The sequence below is a fragment of the Echinops telfairi genome, unplaced genomic scaffold (assembly GCF_000313985.2).
Source record: "Echinops telfairi isolate 266 unplaced genomic scaffold, ASM31398v2 ScPeMD7_7457;HRSCAF=8495, whole genome shotgun sequence".
NCBI classification, from domain to species: Eukaryota; Metazoa; Chordata; class Mammalia; order Afrosoricida; family Tenrecidae; genus Echinops; species Echinops telfairi.
Genome location: NW_022111357.1, coordinates 5,733,689 through 5,752,742, shown reverse-complemented (window position 1 = coordinate 5,752,742; position 19,054 = coordinate 5,733,689). Strand labels below are relative to the sequence as shown.

The 19,054-nt window shown below is 47.7% G+C and overlaps 1 protein-coding gene across 1 annotated transcript in view; it reads left to right on the top strand.

The window, feature by feature from the left end:
• SF3A3 (splicing factor 3a subunit 3) overlaps window positions 1–18,420 on the top strand; it is a 22,596-nt gene extending 4,176 nt beyond the window's left edge. The window contains exons 3-17 of the mRNA XM_004704952.4: window positions 3,930–3,982; window positions 4,087–4,192; window positions 5,144–5,216; window positions 5,522–5,613; window positions 6,414–6,496; window positions 7,238–7,376; window positions 7,867–7,935; window positions 8,324–8,391; window positions 8,504–8,611; window positions 9,369–9,438; window positions 11,628–11,792; window positions 11,926–12,036; window positions 13,200–13,290; window positions 17,338–17,393; window positions 18,278–18,420. Of these exons, the coding sequence (XP_004705009.1) occupies window positions 3,930–3,982; window positions 4,087–4,192; window positions 5,144–5,216; window positions 5,522–5,613; window positions 6,414–6,496; window positions 7,238–7,376; window positions 7,867–7,935; window positions 8,324–8,391; window positions 8,504–8,611; window positions 9,369–9,438; window positions 11,628–11,792; window positions 11,926–12,036; window positions 13,200–13,290; window positions 17,338–17,393; window positions 18,278–18,355 (1,362 nt within the window). The 3' untranslated portion in view covers window positions 18,356–18,420. The remainder of the gene's footprint in view (window positions 1–3,929; window positions 3,983–4,086; window positions 4,193–5,143; window positions 5,217–5,521; window positions 5,614–6,413; window positions 6,497–7,237; window positions 7,377–7,866; window positions 7,936–8,323; window positions 8,392–8,503; window positions 8,612–9,368; window positions 9,439–11,627; window positions 11,793–11,925; window positions 12,037–13,199; window positions 13,291–17,337; window positions 17,394–18,277) is intronic.
• Window positions 18,421–19,054: the final 634 nt, after the last annotated feature.

The following is a 19,054-nucleotide window of genomic DNA, read 5'->3' as shown; positions in this document are numbered from 1 at the left end:
CTTGTCCCTGGGTTGGTTAACACCTCTTCCCTTCCCCCCACCTCCCCCTCTCCCATGTCCCCCTGGAACTGTCAGTCCCGTTGTTTTTTCCTCCAGATTGCTCATCCAGCCTGTCCTATCCAGGCAGGCCTGGGCTGTCGCTCTTTAATGGAGTAAAAAGCGTGGCATTATTCCTGCGGAGTGACTGGTGGGTTTGAACTGTTGACCTTGTACTTAGCAGCCCAATACTTGATCACTATGCTACCAGGGCTCCTTTTCATTCCTGGTATGGTAGATTAAAATGCCCAGTGCCACTGTTTCAGTTCACTAATGCCTAAGCTACCAATCTTCAGTTCCATTTCATTTTTCACAACATTTTCTAGATGCGTACTTGTGACATTCCATAGCTGTTGCTTCTCTTTTTGAATTGTGCTACATCATGACGCAATGTTTTTATTCTGTTCAAGTCATTAATGTTGGCTGTGAGGTAGCATTGACTTGATGACAGTGAGTTTGGTTTGATATTGAGGAAGTGCCTTCCCCTGCAGTGGCGTAGTGGGTTATATACCTTGGCAGGTCAAAACCACCAGCTGCTCCATGGGAGAAAGACAAGGCTTTCTATTCGAGGAAGGAGTTGCAGTCTTGGAAACCCACAGGGCAGTCCTGCCCTGTGCTGTGAGGTCGCGGTGAAGTGGAAGTGACTCGATGGCAGTGAGTTTGGTTTTGTATTCCAACCCGAAGGGCTCCTCTTCCAGCACTCTATCCGACCGACCGTGTGCAGCTGCTGCTCCTAAGGTGTTCACTGCCTAACGCTTGTAGAAATAGATTGCCAGGTTGATATTCGATGATCAAGGACCAATGGTATTTAAGGAAGAAGCTTAAGCTATACTGGAGGCAGTGGGGAAAAACCAGGCTCCAGGAATTGCCAAAATACCGATTTAGATGTTACAACAAATGGATGTGATGATGGAAGCACTTAATTGCCTCTGCCAAGAAATATGGACGACAGCTCCCTGGCCAGGACACTGGGAGAGATCCATCTTTGTGCCTCTTCTGGAAAAGATGACCCAACAAAATGTGGAAATTACTGAACAAAATCACATGCAATTAAAATTCTCCTGAAGAGAATTAAATGGTTGCAGCAGTACATTGACCAGGGGTCTGCCGCAAATTCAAGTGAGATTCAGAATAGGGTGTGGAACAAGGGATAGCTGTTTTGATGTGAGATAGATTTGGCTGGAGCAGATAATACCACATATACAAAGGTATTTGTGTGAATTATAAGCAATTATGGATCGTAATGCAAAAATAGCAATTCCAGACCCCTGGTTGTACTCTTGTGGAAACTGACAGTCCAGGATGCAGTAATTCAAACTGAAGAAGAAACACTATTTTAACAGGAAAGGTGTGCATCAGAATTTTAACCTTTTACCACCTTTATATTCAGTCTGCTTGGCAAACAGTTCAAGTGAACTATGTAAAGAAGTCAGAATGCTCCTCGGAAGTGAGGATGGCAAGCTTTTGTGCCACGTCTCATGTGGCTACGTTGTCAGGAGGGACCGTTGACTGGAGAAAGACACTATGCTTGGTGAAGGAAAGAGGGTCAGCGAAAGAGAAAGGCTGTCAAGGAGGTGGTTGCAACAATAGACTCAAAGCAACAGTTGTGAGGATGGTGCAAGACAGGCAGGAGTTCATTGTTCTGTTCTACATAAACTGGCTACGCATCAATTGATTTGATGGCGCCGAGTAATATCCCGTTTAAGGACGTTGGTGGGACAGTGGTTAAGAATTGGACTGCTAACAGAAAGGTCAGCGGTGTGGACACACCAGTACCTCCCATGTATCCCATGTCTACAAAGATGTGTCCATGTCTACAAAGATTACAGCCTTGGAAACTTGTAGAACTCTTCTGTTCTATCCTCTAGGGCAGAGGTTCTCAACCTTCCTCAGGCCGCGACCCTTTCATACAGTTCCTCGTGGTGGTGACCCCCTCCCCACCATAACATTATTTTCATTGCTACTTCATAACTGTCATTTTGCTACTGTTATGAATCTGGTGACCCCTGTGAAAAGGTCATTCTGTCCCCAAAGGGGTCGCGACCCACAGGTTGAGAACCGCTGCTCTAGGGCTTCTACCAGATACAACATGTTATTAACCCAATTTAGTATCCATCAAAGTTTTTTATTTTTCCAAACCCTGGACATTATCTTCAAGCCTGTAAACCACAAATCAATTACTAAGTTAAGTTGAAATATTCTCAACTTTTGGTCAGACTTTCACCAGTTCCCATATTTTTTCAATTTAACCTTAGCTCTTCTAAGATTTTGCCAACTGAAAGAAAGAAAAAAAAAAAGACTTTGCCAACTGGTTTTGAACTCAAATTTTCTGTTCATGTCAGCCACCTTCGGGATAGGAACATTTTCTAAGTCATTATGGGGCAGCTTTTTATTGTGATTTTTATCTTTTAAAACTTTCTCTACATTAGAGAACTTGTTTATGGTGATCATGTGGGGGTCTGCCCCATTTCTGATATCTCTATTGAGGTAATGTTTGTCTTACTTAAATTTGTCAGTGTCTGTCTGATCCTTATTTTTGTATATCATTAAAGGATATCAACTCTGTCCACTCTGTTCACAGGAGTCCCTCAATACTTGTGTCTTTATTAATCTCTTGGTAATCCATTTAACCTTACTTTCTATTAAAAAAACCTTTTCCTTAATTCTGTAAGAAAAACTCTTCAAATCTTAGCTAGCCTTTCTAACTTTTTAAAAAGCTTCTAGGTTTCCAGCTTAGTTTTCCTATACTTCTCTCTCTTTCCTTTTTTCTGCCCATTCTAGAACAACCAGTCTTCATTTTAGGACAAATTACCCAGCCTAGCCTAAATTACTCTGAGTGAAATTGGAAACTTTTTTTTAATTAATTTCTCAGGATATCAGGAATATTTATTTCTGTGAACACTTATTTATCTTTAAACTAATCAGAATAAAGAGAAGTAGGACACTTGTTTTCATAAGCCTGTCTTCACGTCTTAAGGACTCTTTAGAGAATTTAGAATACATTTTGTCTTAGGAAGCCTGGTTAAACAATTCAAGATAAGCAACTCTTTTCTTCAGTACACTTCAAATTAATTTATATCAAAGTCTTTCAGAGTAGCTATTGAAGATCAAATTTTTTTAGTAAGTTGTGTCATTTAAAGACAGTCTCACATAGGAAGTCGTTATTATTTTGTAATAGGAAAGAATTAAGAATGAATGATCTGGTGAAAACTGGCAAAGCCAGCCTTAACCTTGCTAGTTAATAGTAGGTGAAAAAACCCAAACAAAACAATTAGCTCATAGCCAAACTCTCATGTTAAAATGAGACAGAAAGAACTATCAACTCAACTGCCCTTGTGAGGCTAACTGAAACAGCCAGGCCTTTATTCTGATTCTCCTTTTTATGACAAGCCCAGACTGCATCATTTAAAAAATAAAAAATAAGTCAAACAAGGAACTCAGTTTCCTAAGATGTCTACTGAGGCTCCAAGTTGTCTACCTTCTAAAATAGGATAAAGGAAAATAAGTTTCTAAATCCATAATATTGCAACTTGTCAGTGTTTTATGTATCAACGCGTTACCTTAAAACAGCTTCAGTCTGACCTTGGAGTTTGTTTCTGGAAACTTGACTGTTGCACAAGATGAGTTTCCCAAAGAGCACAAGGGCTCAAAAGTGACTTACGAGACCTGTTTGATTAAGGCTCAAGATCTAGAGATTGCTTGGATTAGGAGGTCTAGATGGAAGATCCAGAAATCTGGATTCCATGAGAATTAAATGATGTCTCACGATTAAAGGTAGAGACCCTTTAAAGGCATTTGCTGGGTTACCTGGCCATGACTAGAGAGCCCTCGCTGTGCCTTGCCTTTGTCGCTGGCAGATGGCTTTATTCTGATGAGCTGTGTTTGCCTTTCAGAGGTACATGGAGGTCAGTGGGAACCTGAGGGATTTGTATGACGATAAGGATGGGTAAGTGACTGTCACAGACAATCCAGGAATTGGTACCTCGGAGGAGCCACGGTTCAAGGACTGACGTTATGTTCTTTGCTCTTTGGATTTTTTTCCTGAAACAGGTTACGAAAGGAGGAGCTCAGTGCCATTTCAGGACCCAATGAGTTTGCCGAGTTCTATAATAGACTCAAGCAAATAAAGGAGTTCCACCGCAAGCATCCCAATGAGGTATGGACCATCTCAACGTTCGCCCCCGTCTATCCAAAGAGCGTACGAAAGAAAAGCATGTAAAGAAATGGAGATGTGCCACGTAGCTGCCCCTTCGAAAACAATTGTCATTTAGCTAAAACAGAGGGGTCGGTGTGGAGTGTGTTTGTCGGAGCACACGGGTAATCAGGTATGGAACGGATAAAGAACCCGGAAAGACCGCCGTAGCAGATCAAGTGCATCTGAAAGGCTAGCAGAGAAAGGGAGAAGAGAAAGGGGAGTGATAAGACGTATAAAGAAGATGTAGCTAGATAGAAGAACAGACAGAAAAAGGAAGAGGCTGGAACGATCACGAGGTCTCATTAATCAAGAGAGAACACCTTGTTCCAGCCCTGGTAGAGAGGTCATGAGGTAAAAATGGGTCAGGGAATAATTGGATGGCATGCAGGTTAAGTAAACAAGGAAAGCAAGTCCATTTATGCGAAAAATAAAATCCAAACCTTTTTACTTTGTGCATATAAGGGGTGTGCATGTATATTAAATAAGTAGACTTTGTCGTGCATCGGACTCACCTGCTGCTCTGATTTGATTGATAGGAGATGTGGTGTGACTGATGGTCAGGGTTTTCTTAAATTGCCCTGGTGATCTCATGTGCAACAAAGCTTGGGCACCCTGGACACAGACGCATGTCTGGGTGTGTTTAGTCTAGGCTGTTAATAAGTAGTTTTTCCTTTCAGAGAGACTAAGGAAGCTTTTCTGTTTTCGTTATCTTTTTTTGTATTAAGTTTTATGAGTATGTGTTACTTTAGCAATTTTTAGTTCATACCAAAAGGGGAAAGAATAAAAGCAAAGTGATTGGAAAAGAGTAGTGTGTTCCTGTTGAGAAATCACTGCTAAATAAAGCACCAGCAGTCCCATTCTGCTGACATTACAGTTCTGGTGTTTCATGGTCCTCCTAAACTCTTGTTTCAGATCTGTGTGCCCATGTCTGTGGAGTTTGAGGAGCTCCTGAAGGCTCGAGAGAATCCCAGTGAAGAGGCCCAGAGTAAGTAGGAGTGCATTAGCATTCCGTAGCACAGACAGAAGCACAGGCTTTTTTGCCCTTTGAGTGCTGGAAAGCAGGGCTCCATTATTTTCTTGTAAAACGTTCATTGTGTGCTAGCCTGATTCAGACTCACTGGCCCAGAGAGCCCAGGCCAGTTCACTACAGGAGGACTGGGAGGGGGGTGGTGGTGTGTGTGTCGCATTTTGGTGAAGAGTTGCTTTATGGAGCAAGGAGTCCGTTTGAAAAGGCCAGTCCAAGAAAGTGGTCTTTAGTATCTGAATCATTGATGTCTCTGATCCCTTCAGACCTGGTGGAGTTCACAGATGAGGAGGGATATGGTCGGTACCTCGATCTCCATGACTGTTACCTGAAATACATTAACCTGAAGGCGTCTGAGGTAAGGTGGGAGGGAAGGCAGGTCTGAAGCAGGGTGCTGGGCTGGGGCTGCTGCACGTGAGGCGGTTCCAGAGCGTTGTGTGTTCTGAAGAGGCGGTCTGCTATGGAACGACACCGCATTCAAAGTGAAGATCACACTTCTGTAATGAAGACACCGCGCATTAATGCTTTTGTAAAACTGATTTTAAAAAGCCACTAGTACATCTCTTGACCTTTGTGTTATACTCACAGTGCTACAGACATAGAAGGACTGTCTAAAAGGTGTAACTAAGATGTTAGGAAAAAATGACTTCTAAGAGACGACACTCCCAGAAAGGGCACAAGGAAGTATATGATTAAGTTTCTCATGGACTTGTGAGGAAGTAATCTGAGAAATTCAGGGGGCGTCCTTTAGATTCTCCTAAGAGCAGGTCCTTGGGCGGTGTTGTTTTCTGCTACGTCCCGGTACTGGTATCGGGTGCACAGATGCGCAGTAAGTGGCTGTGTGAGCAGAAAATGGCACCTTTCAGATCTTTAGGATGTAACGGATGCCAAAGTCCTTAAACAAGTGCCAGCATTCAGTAAGTTTCAGTACGTGTTGACTTTCCTTTACTGGCCATGAACTTAACTTATGCTTTGCAAAGTTAACTGTGGATGTTAGTCTTCTCAGTCCAGTGGGATTCAAACCACAATTAATATAGCATTTGAATGATGGGAAATAAAAAGTGGGCCCGGCCTCATTGGTTTATTAAGGAGCACTCCATTTTGATCTCATTGATTGACGCTGCTCTTGTGATTGGGTTTTGTGTCATCTCTTTGTAGAAGCTGGATTATATCACATACCTGTCTGTCTTTGACCAGTTGTTTGACATTCCAAAAGAAAGGAAGAATGCGGAATACAAAAGGTGGGTACTGATCGTTCTGAAGCCTCTGCTCAGTTGTTAGAAACTTAGTTTGTGTGAAGGGTAGGGACCAAGTTCTGAATTTGGTTAGCTGAAGGACAGAAACAAGGTCCCAGTTCATCTGCGTATAGGGCACCTGTTCGTGGTGTGTCTTTGGAGTTCAAAGGAAGAACATGACACGCCCTCAGATTGTGATGGCAGTGAGGTGCCTGGGTCTGATGTGTAACTGGGAAGTTAAGTCTGTTAGTGTCCCAGGGTGCTGATCTGCACTCCCACCTGCTTCTCCTTTGCAGGTTTTCTTTTACTTGAAATCTTGTATGTATAGAATTAATTAAAATTTCAGACTGGAATCGGGTCATGAGGGTGGAAAACGGCAAGAAAAGGAGAAGTCCAAATTGCAGTGACATTTTTGGGGGGTGGGGGAGGAGACCAATTGCGAGCTCTTTTTTTTTTTTTTTAATCAATTTATTGGGGCTCATACAATTCATCACAATACATAGATCAATTGTATAAAACACATCTATACATTTGTTGTCCTCATTATTCCCAGAATTCGCTTGCCTCTTGGGTTCCCGGAATCAGCTCATTTTCCTTTTTTTCCCCCTCCCCTTCCCTTCCTCCTCCCCTCTCCCCCAAGAGCTCTTTAAAAACAAGTAATACTGGGATTAAAAATAGATTTCACAGTCTATAACAGTGTAGCAACTTTGGGAAACTGCTCGCTCTCTCCTGCCTGTCCCTGTACAGATACCTGGAGATGCTGCTTGAGTACCTTCAGGATTACACAGACAGGGTAAAGCCACTGCAGGACCAGAACGAGCTGTTTGGGAAGATTCAGAATGAGTTTGAGAAGAAGTGGGACAACGGCACCTTTCCGGGATGGCCGGTGAGCTTCAGCGGAGGTGTGGGTGGGACGGGACTGACTTGATGGTGAGCCTCACTCTCCCTGTCAGGAGCGTTAGCTGTTGAGCCCCTCAGTATCGCTTGTGGCCACGAGGTGTTCTCTGCCAGGTATGCAAGGTTTTCTCTTTGTGCTTTGGAACAAGGTTTGCAGGACCCACTTGCTATAAACCGGACCTAGGATTTTTGCCAGCCATGTTATTTCTGCTGTATGGTTCCTGTGGGCCCAAACCTGATCAGATGACATGTTAGAAATCTCTACTATGTATCTTGACTCTTGGGGATACGCTTGGGTGTTTACAGAGCCCTCAGAGAGATAATGGGCCACCTGGATTGTATTTTTCTCCCACGCCTGCAACAATTTGATCCTTATTCATCACTGGTTCTATGAAAGGGCCCGTCCAGCTGGCAGTTTAGTTGATTACCTTACCTTCGTCCTGGATCTCAGTAACTGTTACACATTGTTTTTCTACCAGAAAGAGACAAGCAGTGCCCTGACCCATGCCGGAGCCCACCTTGACCTCTCTGCTTTCTCCTCCTGGGAGGTAGGTTTCCTCTAGCCATTGCACTGAGCTCATCTGCCCCGCCTTTCGAGCGACCACTCGCTCTCTTGATTGTAATGCCATGCTTATATTATGATGAAGACACCAGTTTCTGGGGCCAGATACTTGCAAAGAATGTGGGAAGGTGCTTTGAAAACCGTAGTGCCACTAATGGCATTCAGCTGTGGTGGAGGTGAGGCGAGTACCAGTAGGGCTAAGTGTGAGGTTGACCAGCAGGCCAGTTCTTCTATGAGGTTGAACGGACGACTGGGAGATTGGCTGTGGAATGTAAACCTCTGCCATCGCCTCTGGCACACCCACATCCACTCAGCAGCTTGAGGAGACCTGGGTTTGAGTACTTGCATATGCAATGTGTCCCCTCTTTTCACAGGAGTTGGCCTCCCTGGGTCTGGACAGATTGAAATCTGCACTCTTGGCATTAGGCCTGAAATGCGGCGGGTAAGTGCTGCTGTCCCTGTCTTGGGTCCTGGGAATGTGTGTCGGCGCCTTTGTGAGAGGGGGCAGGTTTATGATGCACTCACCTCGAGACACTCTGCTCTCCTGTCTCTAGGACCCTCGAAGAGCGAGCCCAGCGACTGTTCAGCACCAAAGGGAAGTCCCTGGAGTCGCTTGACACCTCTCTGTTCGCCAAAAACCCCAAGTCCAAGGGCACCAAGCGGTGAGTGGCTGAGGTGACACCTCTGTGGATGTCTTTTTATTTTATACTCAAGCAGAATTTTTTTTTCCACAACAAAGATTGTAAAGCCAATTTGATTATCATTTTGGACCTCTGTAGATATAGCTCCAGTCTGCTCTGTGTTTCTGCTCATGACAGAACCCTGGCACTGTTCATCCAAACCAGGAACACACTGTCCTCAGGTGATCTCGAGTCTGGGGTCTCGGGTGTTGAAACCATGTGTAGGGCACTTCTCATCACCTCAGTAGACTTTGGAAACTAAACATCTAAATTGTTAAACATACTTTTTTAAAAGTTTACATTTGTTAATGACCACTGAATGTATTCATGTGCCACGTACTCCTATAGGACTTTTCCCCCTGATTCTCACAACCCTGCTTGTTACACAGATAAAGACACAAAGTTTATAGGGTGCATTCATTGTATCTCAATTGCTTAGCAGCAGGGCCAGGATATGGGCCCAAGGCAGCCTGGTCCACAGCTCCTCTTTTGTTGGCAGACTGTGATGATGGGCATTTGATGTTGTTGATAGCTCTTGAGCTTCTCGAGTGTGGTCGGAGAGAGGGTACTGCCACACATTCTGAGGACGAGCCTCAGTATTTGTTAGCAGGTCTTGAGCGGAGCAGAGCACTTGCTTCCAGGCTGCTTTTCATTTGAACGTGACTGGAACAGTGCCCAGATGCGGGGCAGGGGCGGGTGAAAGAGCCTTGAGTGATAACACTCGTTTCTCGTTTCTCAGAGACACTGAGAGGAACAAAGACATCGCTTTCCTTGAAGCCCAGGTCTACGAGTATGTGGAGATTCTCGGGGTGAGTGAAAGCTGGAAGGTGTGGGGGTGGGATTGATGGGAATCCCCCAAAGTAGGATGTTTACTTAGGGACTGGAAGGGAAAGGACTGCGCATTAAACGAGTGGGGCAGTCAATGGGTCCGTGTCCCTCAGCAAGTCACTGTTCTCTTAGCTGTGTTCCCAAGCTTGCTGCCTTTCTGTGAGGCCAGAGATTTCTTTAGGGGCCTGCCATAGAGAATGGGCTCCCTTCTCAACATAGTGTCCAGAATTGTGCCTGAGCTCCAAATGTTGAGACAGCCAGGAAGCAGACACTCAAAAGGAAAATAGGAGAGAGGCTACCCCGTGGCCTTTTGAGTCTGACCTATTATGAGAAGCCATCACTTGCATGTGTAGACAATTGTAGAAGGCCATGTGCTAGGGGTGTGAAGCTGGCTGTGAGCTGCTCTTTGAATAAGCTCAGCAAGGAGCTAAGGGCTGGGCTGGGAAACGACCTAGCCTGGCTAAGATATCGTAGGAAGAAGGCAGGCAGAGAGCGTGTGAAAGAAAGGGCCCTGCTCAGTGGAGGCGCTGGCTGGTGGCTCAGGGAGCCCTGGAGTGACCAGTTTTCCGGTGGCGTCTGCTTTGACGTGCCCTGAGCCGGTCCCCTTGCAAGTGCTCAGGAGGTATTGGAGTGGGTGGCTCAGGCACCAGCTCCTAAGACGTTCACCTATCTGTCCATTGCCATGGGTGTGGTCCTGCCCTTGGCTGAAGGACAGACCCTCTGCGGCAGTGGTTCTCAACCTTCCTAATGCTGCCACCCTTTCATACAGTTCCTCATGTGGTGGGCCCCCCCCCAACCATACAATTATTTTTGCTGCTGCTTCATAACTGTAATTTTGCTACTGTTGTGAATTATCATGTACATATCTGGTATGCAGGATGTATTCGGTGACCCCTTTGAAAGGGTCGTTCGACCCCCAAAGAGATCATGACCCACAGGTTGAGAACCGCTGTTCTAATGACTATCCAGTTAACCACCTGTTGGTTTCCCCTGTTGGGACTGCTTTCAGTTGAAGGAGACTAGCCAGGTGTTCATTTCTAGCACTCAGATTCTCTGAGTCACCCACCCAGCAGTCCCATGAGAGAAAACCCAGCTCCTCCTAAACGTTACAGCATGCCCTCTGGGGCAGCTCTGCTCTGACCTGTACAGTCATTCCGGACCAACTGGACGGCACGCCACAGTCTGTCGTCCACAGGGAACCTGGGCTGTGCCAGGGCTGGCAACTCAGCGTGGCAGGGAGGGTAATTTACGCCCTTGACATATACCCTCTGTTGCTTGTTTAGTTTTGTGCTTGAGAGCCTTTTGCTCTCCCTGCCGCAAGGTGGCACTATTCTCTTAACATTGGCTTGCATTCTATACTGATAGGATTTTTGTCACTGTTTCACCAGTTACTGCTAGCTGTTGGCATGCAAGCATCATGCTAGATGTTTAAGTACAACAGTGTGAATGACAGTCTGTCGCCCTTGCAAAGACCACCTTCTAGTTGGGGGAGACAGACAAGATCATTGCAGTAATAGGGTGGCACAGGCTTGAGTTCCTAGCTAGGGGAACCAGCCAGTGCAAAGGGGCAGTCTGCTCCTGCACTCAGGAACTAGTGAGAAATGTGGTGTGAGAGTCAGGATCACCATTTGTTGTGTGAGCAGCAGGAAAGGACGTCACTGTGAGGGGGACTTCAAGTCCAAGGACAAATGGAGTTCAAAAATGAGTTTTTTCTTGAGCTTTTGAAGCCCCACGGGAGCAGTTCTGCACACCGTTGAGTGCGCCACTCAAGGTGCCTCTTTAAGCAGAGGCTCTGGAGCAGACTGGGAGCTGCTGGCACGGGAGAGCCGAGGACCGGTGTGAGGTGGTCATCTTGGTGAGGGCGATGACAATAGAAAGGAGAAGCAAGGCCTGGTTTGGGAAACAGTTTCCAAACAAGACAGATGAGACTTGACTCTCGTGCTCGGTGGGAATCTGAGTGGCAAGTGTGCTAAACACTTGACTGTCTCATGTTGGGCAGGCCAGCACGCTGACAGGGCTTCTGATAGGAAGCAAGAGTGCTCTAAGAAGGGAAACCTTTGGCCTGCAGGCTCACGAAGGGTGAGGAGAAAACAGTAGGAAAGTTCTCCTTCTGGCTCTGCAGTGCTTGTCCTCTGACAGTGCTCTTCCTGTGTGTCCCTGCCTGCCTTAGGAACAGCGCCATCTCACTCACGAAAACGTGCAGCGCAAGCAGGCCCGCACGGGGGAGGAGCGCGAGGAGGAGGAAGAGGAGCAGATCAGCGAGAGTGAGAGTGAAGATGAAGAGAACGAGATCATTTACAACCCCAAAAACCTGCCGCTGGGCTGGGATGGCAAAGTAGGTCCAGACACTGCTACCACCTCTGCCTGCCCCTTCCCCTCCACCCCACTTCCCTCCTTGGAGACCAGAAGCAGTGCAGGTCTTAGCAGGCAGTAGTCTAATACCATTTTTTTAATCTGATTTCTTTCAGCCCATTCCTTATTGGCTGTATAAGCTTCATGGCCTAAATATCAACTACAACTGTGAGATCTGTGGAAACTACACCTACCGAGGGCCCAAGGCCTTCCAGCGGCACTTTGCTGTAAGAGATTCAGAACTGTTTTCCTGGGACTTGAAGTATGAGATGCTGACTTTTTAGGGGCGGTGACAGTAGATTGCTAGTGATCAGAACCTAAAGGAATCACAGGGGAGCAAATCTAAAATCAAGCATTTGGCCGCATGCACTAGGGCTGGTGTTGAAGAATTCCTTCTGCTGTTACTTGAACCTCGTTTCTATTTCCTCTTGTTCTTAGGCTTCTTTTTTACCGACATCTTACACTAGTGTTTTCCAAACTGGGTGATACCTCTCCTGTGGGGTGCCAGAGTGATCTAGGGTATACCAAAGCAGATTCCTACACTTTATCCCACGTTATGGGTTGCAGTACAGAAGTTTTCAATATTCCCAGCAGGCGGTTTGGGGGTGGGAGGCAGGTGCTGAGGTTAAGGGGGCTGTAGGCTCAGTAAGCTCGGGGACCTGTATCTATCACAAATGAGCTGGCTCCTTGGTCTTTCTCAGTGCTGCCCCACGGGTTGGGACGCACGAGGTTGCTAACTGCTTTCCTCTAAGGCTTAGCCGAGTCTTGCCTCTTTGATACGAAGAGCACGGGACGGCATTTACCCAGTCTTCTTGAGACAGATTGGAGGAGATTTACTAGTCCTGGCCTTGCACATTTCTGTGAACTGTCCTCTTGTCCCTCACAACAGAGGTCGCTGCTCTACCCTGGCTCTCCCCTCAGTCCTTGAGCGGCCTCTGAAACTTTTCCCGCTCTCATGAAGCCAGTGTCTCCCTGCTCTCTCCCCGCTCATAGTCTGCAACCGAGTGTCTTCTTTCCTTACAAAGATGAGAGCACACACACACACATACATTACGTGTGCAGGTTGGGGGTTGTGTGTCTGCCGCAGGCTTTCCCTCCGCATGGAGGTGACTGGTCACGGTTGGGTTTTCTGTGATCCTGACCCAAAGTATTGTTCTGGGAGGAAAAAAAAGACTGGTTCTGGGTCCTATAAACTAGCTGGGGGAGGTAAGCGGTGCAGTGTCTTCTGGAAACACGAAGTGTTTGCCAGCAGTGGACAGACCCCATCTGCTCCAGCAGTGCTGCCTTGCAGTCAGGGAGGGGAGAGGAGGCGAGCGATTAGAGTGGGTTTAATGCGGCATGTCCAGCGATTCCCATGTCACCTTACTTATTGGTGTCTCTCTTTTCCCAGGAATGGCGGCATGCTCATGGCATGAGATGTTTGGGCATCCCAAACACGGCGCACTTTGCTAACGTGACACAGATCGAAGATGCCGTCTCCTGTAAGTCAGCTGTATTGGTCCCTAGGCCAGACTGAGTGCCCACTCCTGAAAGCCCAAGAGCAGCAGGTTGTGGGGATGTCAAAACTAGAACACCGTGTTGTCGTTAGGTGCCGTCAGGTCGGTTCATGCTCAAAGCAGCGCTGTGTACAGTGGGAGAAACACCACCTGGCCCTGCGCCCTCCTTGCCGCGCTGTTCTGTAGAGCCCATCGTTGTAACCGCCGTGTCAGTCCGTCTGGTCCAATGTGCGGTTTTCTGCCCCTCTACCAGACGTGACGTCATTTTCCTGGGAACGTGTCTAAGATATGAGGGCGAAGTTGCGCCCGCTGAGGCACGGTCTGGCTACACTTCTTCCGAGACAGATCTGTTCTTTGGGCACCATCATTCGAATACATCGATTCTTCGGTCTTCCTATTCAGTGTCCCACTTTCACATGTGCACAAGGCCGTTGAAAATACCGTGGCTTGAGCCGGGCACGCCTTAGTCCTTAAAGTGCCCTCCTCGCTGGTCAGCACTGAAGGCTTGAGAAGGGTTTTGTGCTGCAGGGTTTCTCAGTGCGCTGCATCGTTTGATCACGTGAGTGTTGCGCCTGTGAGCATCGAATGTGCATCCAAGCAAGATGAAATCTTTGCCACCTTCTGTCTTTTCTCTTGGTCATGCATAATGCTACCCATATAGTGGTCCACCGGTGAGGATTTCTGTTGTTTTTGCATTGAGCTGTAATCTCTACTGAAGGTTGCAATTCTCGATCTTCACCAGCAAGTGCTTCAAGTCCTCCTCACTTTCAGCAAGTAGGGTTGTGGCATCTGCGTATCACATTTGTTGACAAGCCTTCCTCTCGCACTTCCTCGTCTCTTCCGTTTGCCTTAGGTACTCTGTCATTACGGGCAAGTGTGGAGTCTCTTCTGACATCCACGTACATCTTTTCTTTCTCTCCTGTCTCTTTATGGCCTTTTGCTTTCTTCATGTATGGCGTTTGATGTCATTTCACAGCTCGTCACGTCTTCTGTCATTAGAGTTCAGTGCATCAAATCGAAGATGACCTTGAAATCCAGGTGAGGTAATTCAGGGTCGTGTTTGGCTCTCATGGGCTTCATGTTTTCATTTTCTTCATCTTCAGTCTGAACCTCACATGAGGTTCCAGTCAGCCCCTGACCAGGTTGTACTTACTAATAATGGACTTCTCCACTGTGTCTTTCCACAAATCTAGTCAGTTTGATTTCTGTGAGAAGAGATGATCGAGAAGCTCAAATCATTAAATAAAATAAGGCCAGGGGCCACCTGTGGAGCATACCGTCAGTTGATCGTGCACAAGTTCTGGTTAAAACTGAAAACCATTAAGACGTGTCCAGAAGAGCTCTGGACCTGACCATGAGCATATCCGACCTGACTTTAGAGGCCATCCCGAGAGCAGGCTCGACACACTGCACACTGAGAAGAGAAGACTGGGCGGATTGAAGTGGGAGCGGCCATCCAGAGCCTCCGCCATGAGAAAGAAGAAGGTCCCGTCTAGGAGAGGAGCATACTGTGGCCGTGTAAAGAGAGGCGACCCAGCAAAGTGCAGAGCAGTGTCTCCTAGGTAAACCTCGCTGCAGGCCGTTCAGGCGTGGCAGCAGTACATCGACGATAGAGAGCTGCCAAAACTCAGCTGGATTCAGAACAGAGCGTGCAATGAGGAGTACCACTGTTGATGAGAGATGGACCTGGCGTGGAAACAATCCCAGAAAGATCGTTACTTGTGTTTTATTGGACACACAGACATTTGACTCTGCAGATCATCACAAACTGAATGATGTGCTTGATCATGCTCATATGGAACCTGATAGTCTGAGAGATAGTCCTTCGAACAGAACAAAGGACGCTTTTAACACCAGTATCCGGAGCACATCAACAGAAATTGAGCTCGGGAGAACAGAGCTGATGGATGGTGCAGTAGGGCTTGAGGAAGGCCAATTGACGGGAAGATGACACGACCTCGCGCATTGAAAGCCAAAAGGACTTGACCCACTTACATCAAAGCCATCAGCCTTCAGTATGGATTGCAACTCAATGTCATGGAGGCAGAAATCCTCACAATTGGAACTTCATAAACATCATCGTAAGAAATAGAAAAGATTAAAGTTGTGGGCCTCATTTTTCCTGGATTCCTGCACGCAGTGCTCCTTGAAGCAACAGTCGAGAAATCGCACAATGTATTTGCATTGGACAGATCTGCACAAGACGTCTTTAAAGTCCCAGATGTCACTTTGAGGGCTAAAGTGGGTGTGTCCCAAGGCATGATATCTTAAATATGCATTCCAAAGCTGGACCGTGAACACAGAAGACAAGAATAATTGATGCCTTTAGATTATGGCTTTGATAAGAATATTGAAAGTATCAGAAGAACAAACAAATTTGAAGAGGAAGTACAGCTAGAAAGCGCCTTAGAGAGGAGAGGTGAAATTCCATGTCATGTGCGTTAGACGTCCCTGGAAAAGGATTGTTCCTGGTAGGTAGGAGGAGCCTGCCTGAGATGGACTGACACAGTGGCTGCGACAGTGGCCTCAAACGTAACAGCTGTGAGGATGGAGCAGGGCCCGGCAGGGCTTGGTTCTGTTGTCCACAGGGTTGCTGTGACTCCAGTGCCCAACAGCATCGAGCTCAACTCATGCTATCTCGTTTAGGAAACTTGCGCATTCCATCCTAGCGGAATCATGTCCAAGGGCAGTTGTTTTACTAAAATGATGAGATCCTATGTCTGGCTTTGCGTGGGTCAGGTTTCCCCTGGGAAACAATCCACTGACTTAATACTGCCCATTCTTTTAAAATGTTTGATGGTCCCATTCTGTTATTTTAATTGCTCTCAGAGTTCGTTTAGTGCGCTACAATGCACCCCATTTTTCTTTGAGAAAATATGTCAGCTTTCCAATCCTCCCATTTTTAAATACTTGTTTAACTCATCAGACTGTGAAATGACCAAGCCAGCAACTCTGTCAGGGTCTTAGCCTGGCATCTAGCAAGCCCTTAAATTCTTATTCCTTCTGGGTCTGAAGACTTTGGCTAATTCTAAACAAATTAGTAAAGGTGTGTGTGGCACATAACACAACAACAACAAAAAACAGATTTGCTGGGCTTCTCCATACCAGGAACAGATCTAAGCACGTTGACCTCCGTTACCTCTATTTCTTAAGACGTCAGCGTTCCCGTTATGATACTTCTCGCAGGCTTACCAAGTGTAAAGGTGGTCGTCTGTGATGAGAAGCATGAAAGCACCTAGGTGGCACACACTGATAACTTGTCAGTGGGCGAAGACTGTCTTGTCATCTGCCTCCCCAGCAGCAGGCCTGAATTCTCCACTCCATTCCTGCAGCCAGTTTACCTCCCTAGCCCCATTCTGAAGGATTCCAGTCATTCCAGCCCAGGTTTTGTGTCTGTCTTATCTCAGGGCTCCTGTCCTCACTTGCCTTGTAGCGATCTTCCCCTTTTTGTCTTCAGGGGAAATTTTGAAATTGGATGGTAAGAGTTTTGTATGTAATATCTCCAGTAAGCGTTCAGTCATATTCTTAGTCATTTTGGCCTTGGTTTTTCATCTCTCTTTCTCTGAGATCTTGAAATGTGCCCGTTAGACTTGAAGCAGCTATGTTTACAATCACTCTCTTTCTCCCCTCCATTCGCTGTTACTTCCATTTTTTCCACCAACGTTGTGGAGCTCCGTTGTCCTACAGCCTTCAAGACAACCAGGTTCCTCTGTGCCCGGATACTCATGGGTGTTCCACATGAACCACGCTCTCTTCAAGAGCATCCGTTTTTCAGTCCTGTGAGGGCTTCTTGCATATTTATTTACTTTTCTTTCAAAGCAAAGCAAAGATGCTGGTAGATTTTGCCATCAAGGCGTTTTGCCTACAGGTGACCCAGAACCAAAATCCCATGTCCTGGCAAGCAGTGCTCCTACAGGCAGCGTCAGCTGTGGGGAGGCTGATGGAGGGCAGGCATGGGGCAGGGGGTATGCAGTGCCCAGTCCCCAGCGGGTGCTCAGCAATCCTGATGGCTGCTTGTTTCTCGCCCTGCAGTGTGGGCCAAGCTGAAGCTGCAGAAGGCCTCCGAGCGGTGGCAGCCCGACACTGAGGTGGGTGCCAATTGGGGTGAGGGTGCTGGGACACTGGCCGTGATAGCTCCGAGTGATGGAGCGCTTTCACCATGGAGCAGGGGAGAGAAGATGCGGCCTTGATCATAGGGGACGCTGGTGTGGGCTGACGGTGCCAGTAGCCTGGCTGTTGACACGTGAGCCGCATTTCCCCTGATACTTAGTGTGTCAGTAGACGGCGGGTTGTCTCGCCCTCCTGAAACGTCTCTGGAGGTAATCAGGAGTGCCCGGGCTAGGGCCCTTCTGGTGCTGGAGGGGCAGCTGCTGTGAGCAGACGCTCTGCGGGAGGGGCTGGGATGGCTTCCTTAGCATCCTGGACAGCAGGTTCGGAGACGGAGGCTGATGTGCCCCGTCACCCTGAAGCCCAGGCATGGACACCGGGTTCCCCTCCCTGAGGTCAGTGGCTTCCAGCAGCAGACCCTTGGCCAACACTGATGTGGAGTGGAATTCAACAGAAGGGAGGCTGAAGCAGAGTTGGTCTGTGGGGAAGCCCAGTCTCTTGGCTTCCCCATCCACCTCTTGAGCAGAAACTTGGAAATTGTTGGAAAAGTGTCTTGATCGGCCTTTCTCAACTACGGTTCCTCATCTGAAACACAGGCCGTTGGGATAGACTGTTTTTCCCCAAATCTTCCAAGGATGGGGTCATAACATCCCTATTGGGGTTTAGGTCCCTGGGAGAGAGACCCCTTGCATGGTGGCTGCCTCAGAGCAGTAGAGCTTGGCTCTCCTGCAGTGGGAACCCCAGTTGAGAAGGGCGGTCTTCGATGAGCCCCAGTCTTGCAGAGCCGCGATGAGCTCAGGTGGCCAGGTGTCGCTTCCCAGCATTTCCCCGGGTGTGGCTGACGACGTGTCCCCTTCCTTTGTAGGAAGAGTACGAAGACTCCAGTGGGAACGTGGTGAATAAGAAGACGTACGAGGATCTGAAGCGACAAGGACTGCTCTGACGGGGTTTCCCTGGGTTTTTATTACAAACGATTCTGTCAACAATACAACCAGCATTTGTTCTGAATGAGTCTTGTCTGAAGCTCAGTCACGGGGCAGATTCCACACTCCCGTTCCCTTCCATCCGGACCCCACCTGCTGCACGTCTCCAACATCCGGGCAGCTAAGGGCTGAGGAGCACCTTTCTGCTCCATGTTAGGCCCGTTTGACTGAGCTTAGCCCCCCTCCCGCCCCATGTGCCTCCATTTCCCACGGGAGCACAGGCTGGCTTAGCCTGCCAACTCGGAGCAGCTTCAGCTGCTGGCTGCTTCCCGAGGACCACGTGTGTCTGCCTGTTTCCTCTACACAGTCCTTATGTGGCTTCCTGGGTCTTGTCAGGTCAGTTTCTACTCATAGCAACCCCATGGGGAGTAGAAAGGACCCCTCCGTAAGCTTCCAAGGCTGTAACCTGCGTGGACGCTGATGCCCCTTCCTTGTCCAGTGGAGTGGCTGGTGGGCGTCATCGCCTGCAGGAAGGCTTGCACCAACAGGGCTGTGTTTGACTGTAGAAGCGGCGAATACTCTTGGGTTCCCCAAGACCTGGGTGAAGCTGAGCAGCCGCCTCAGCACCTGAATGCAGTAGCCCAAATGGACGGAACTGGAGGAGGAGCCCCGGGGTCCCTGACTGGCCCACAGGCACCGTGGCCAGAGCCTTGCTCCAG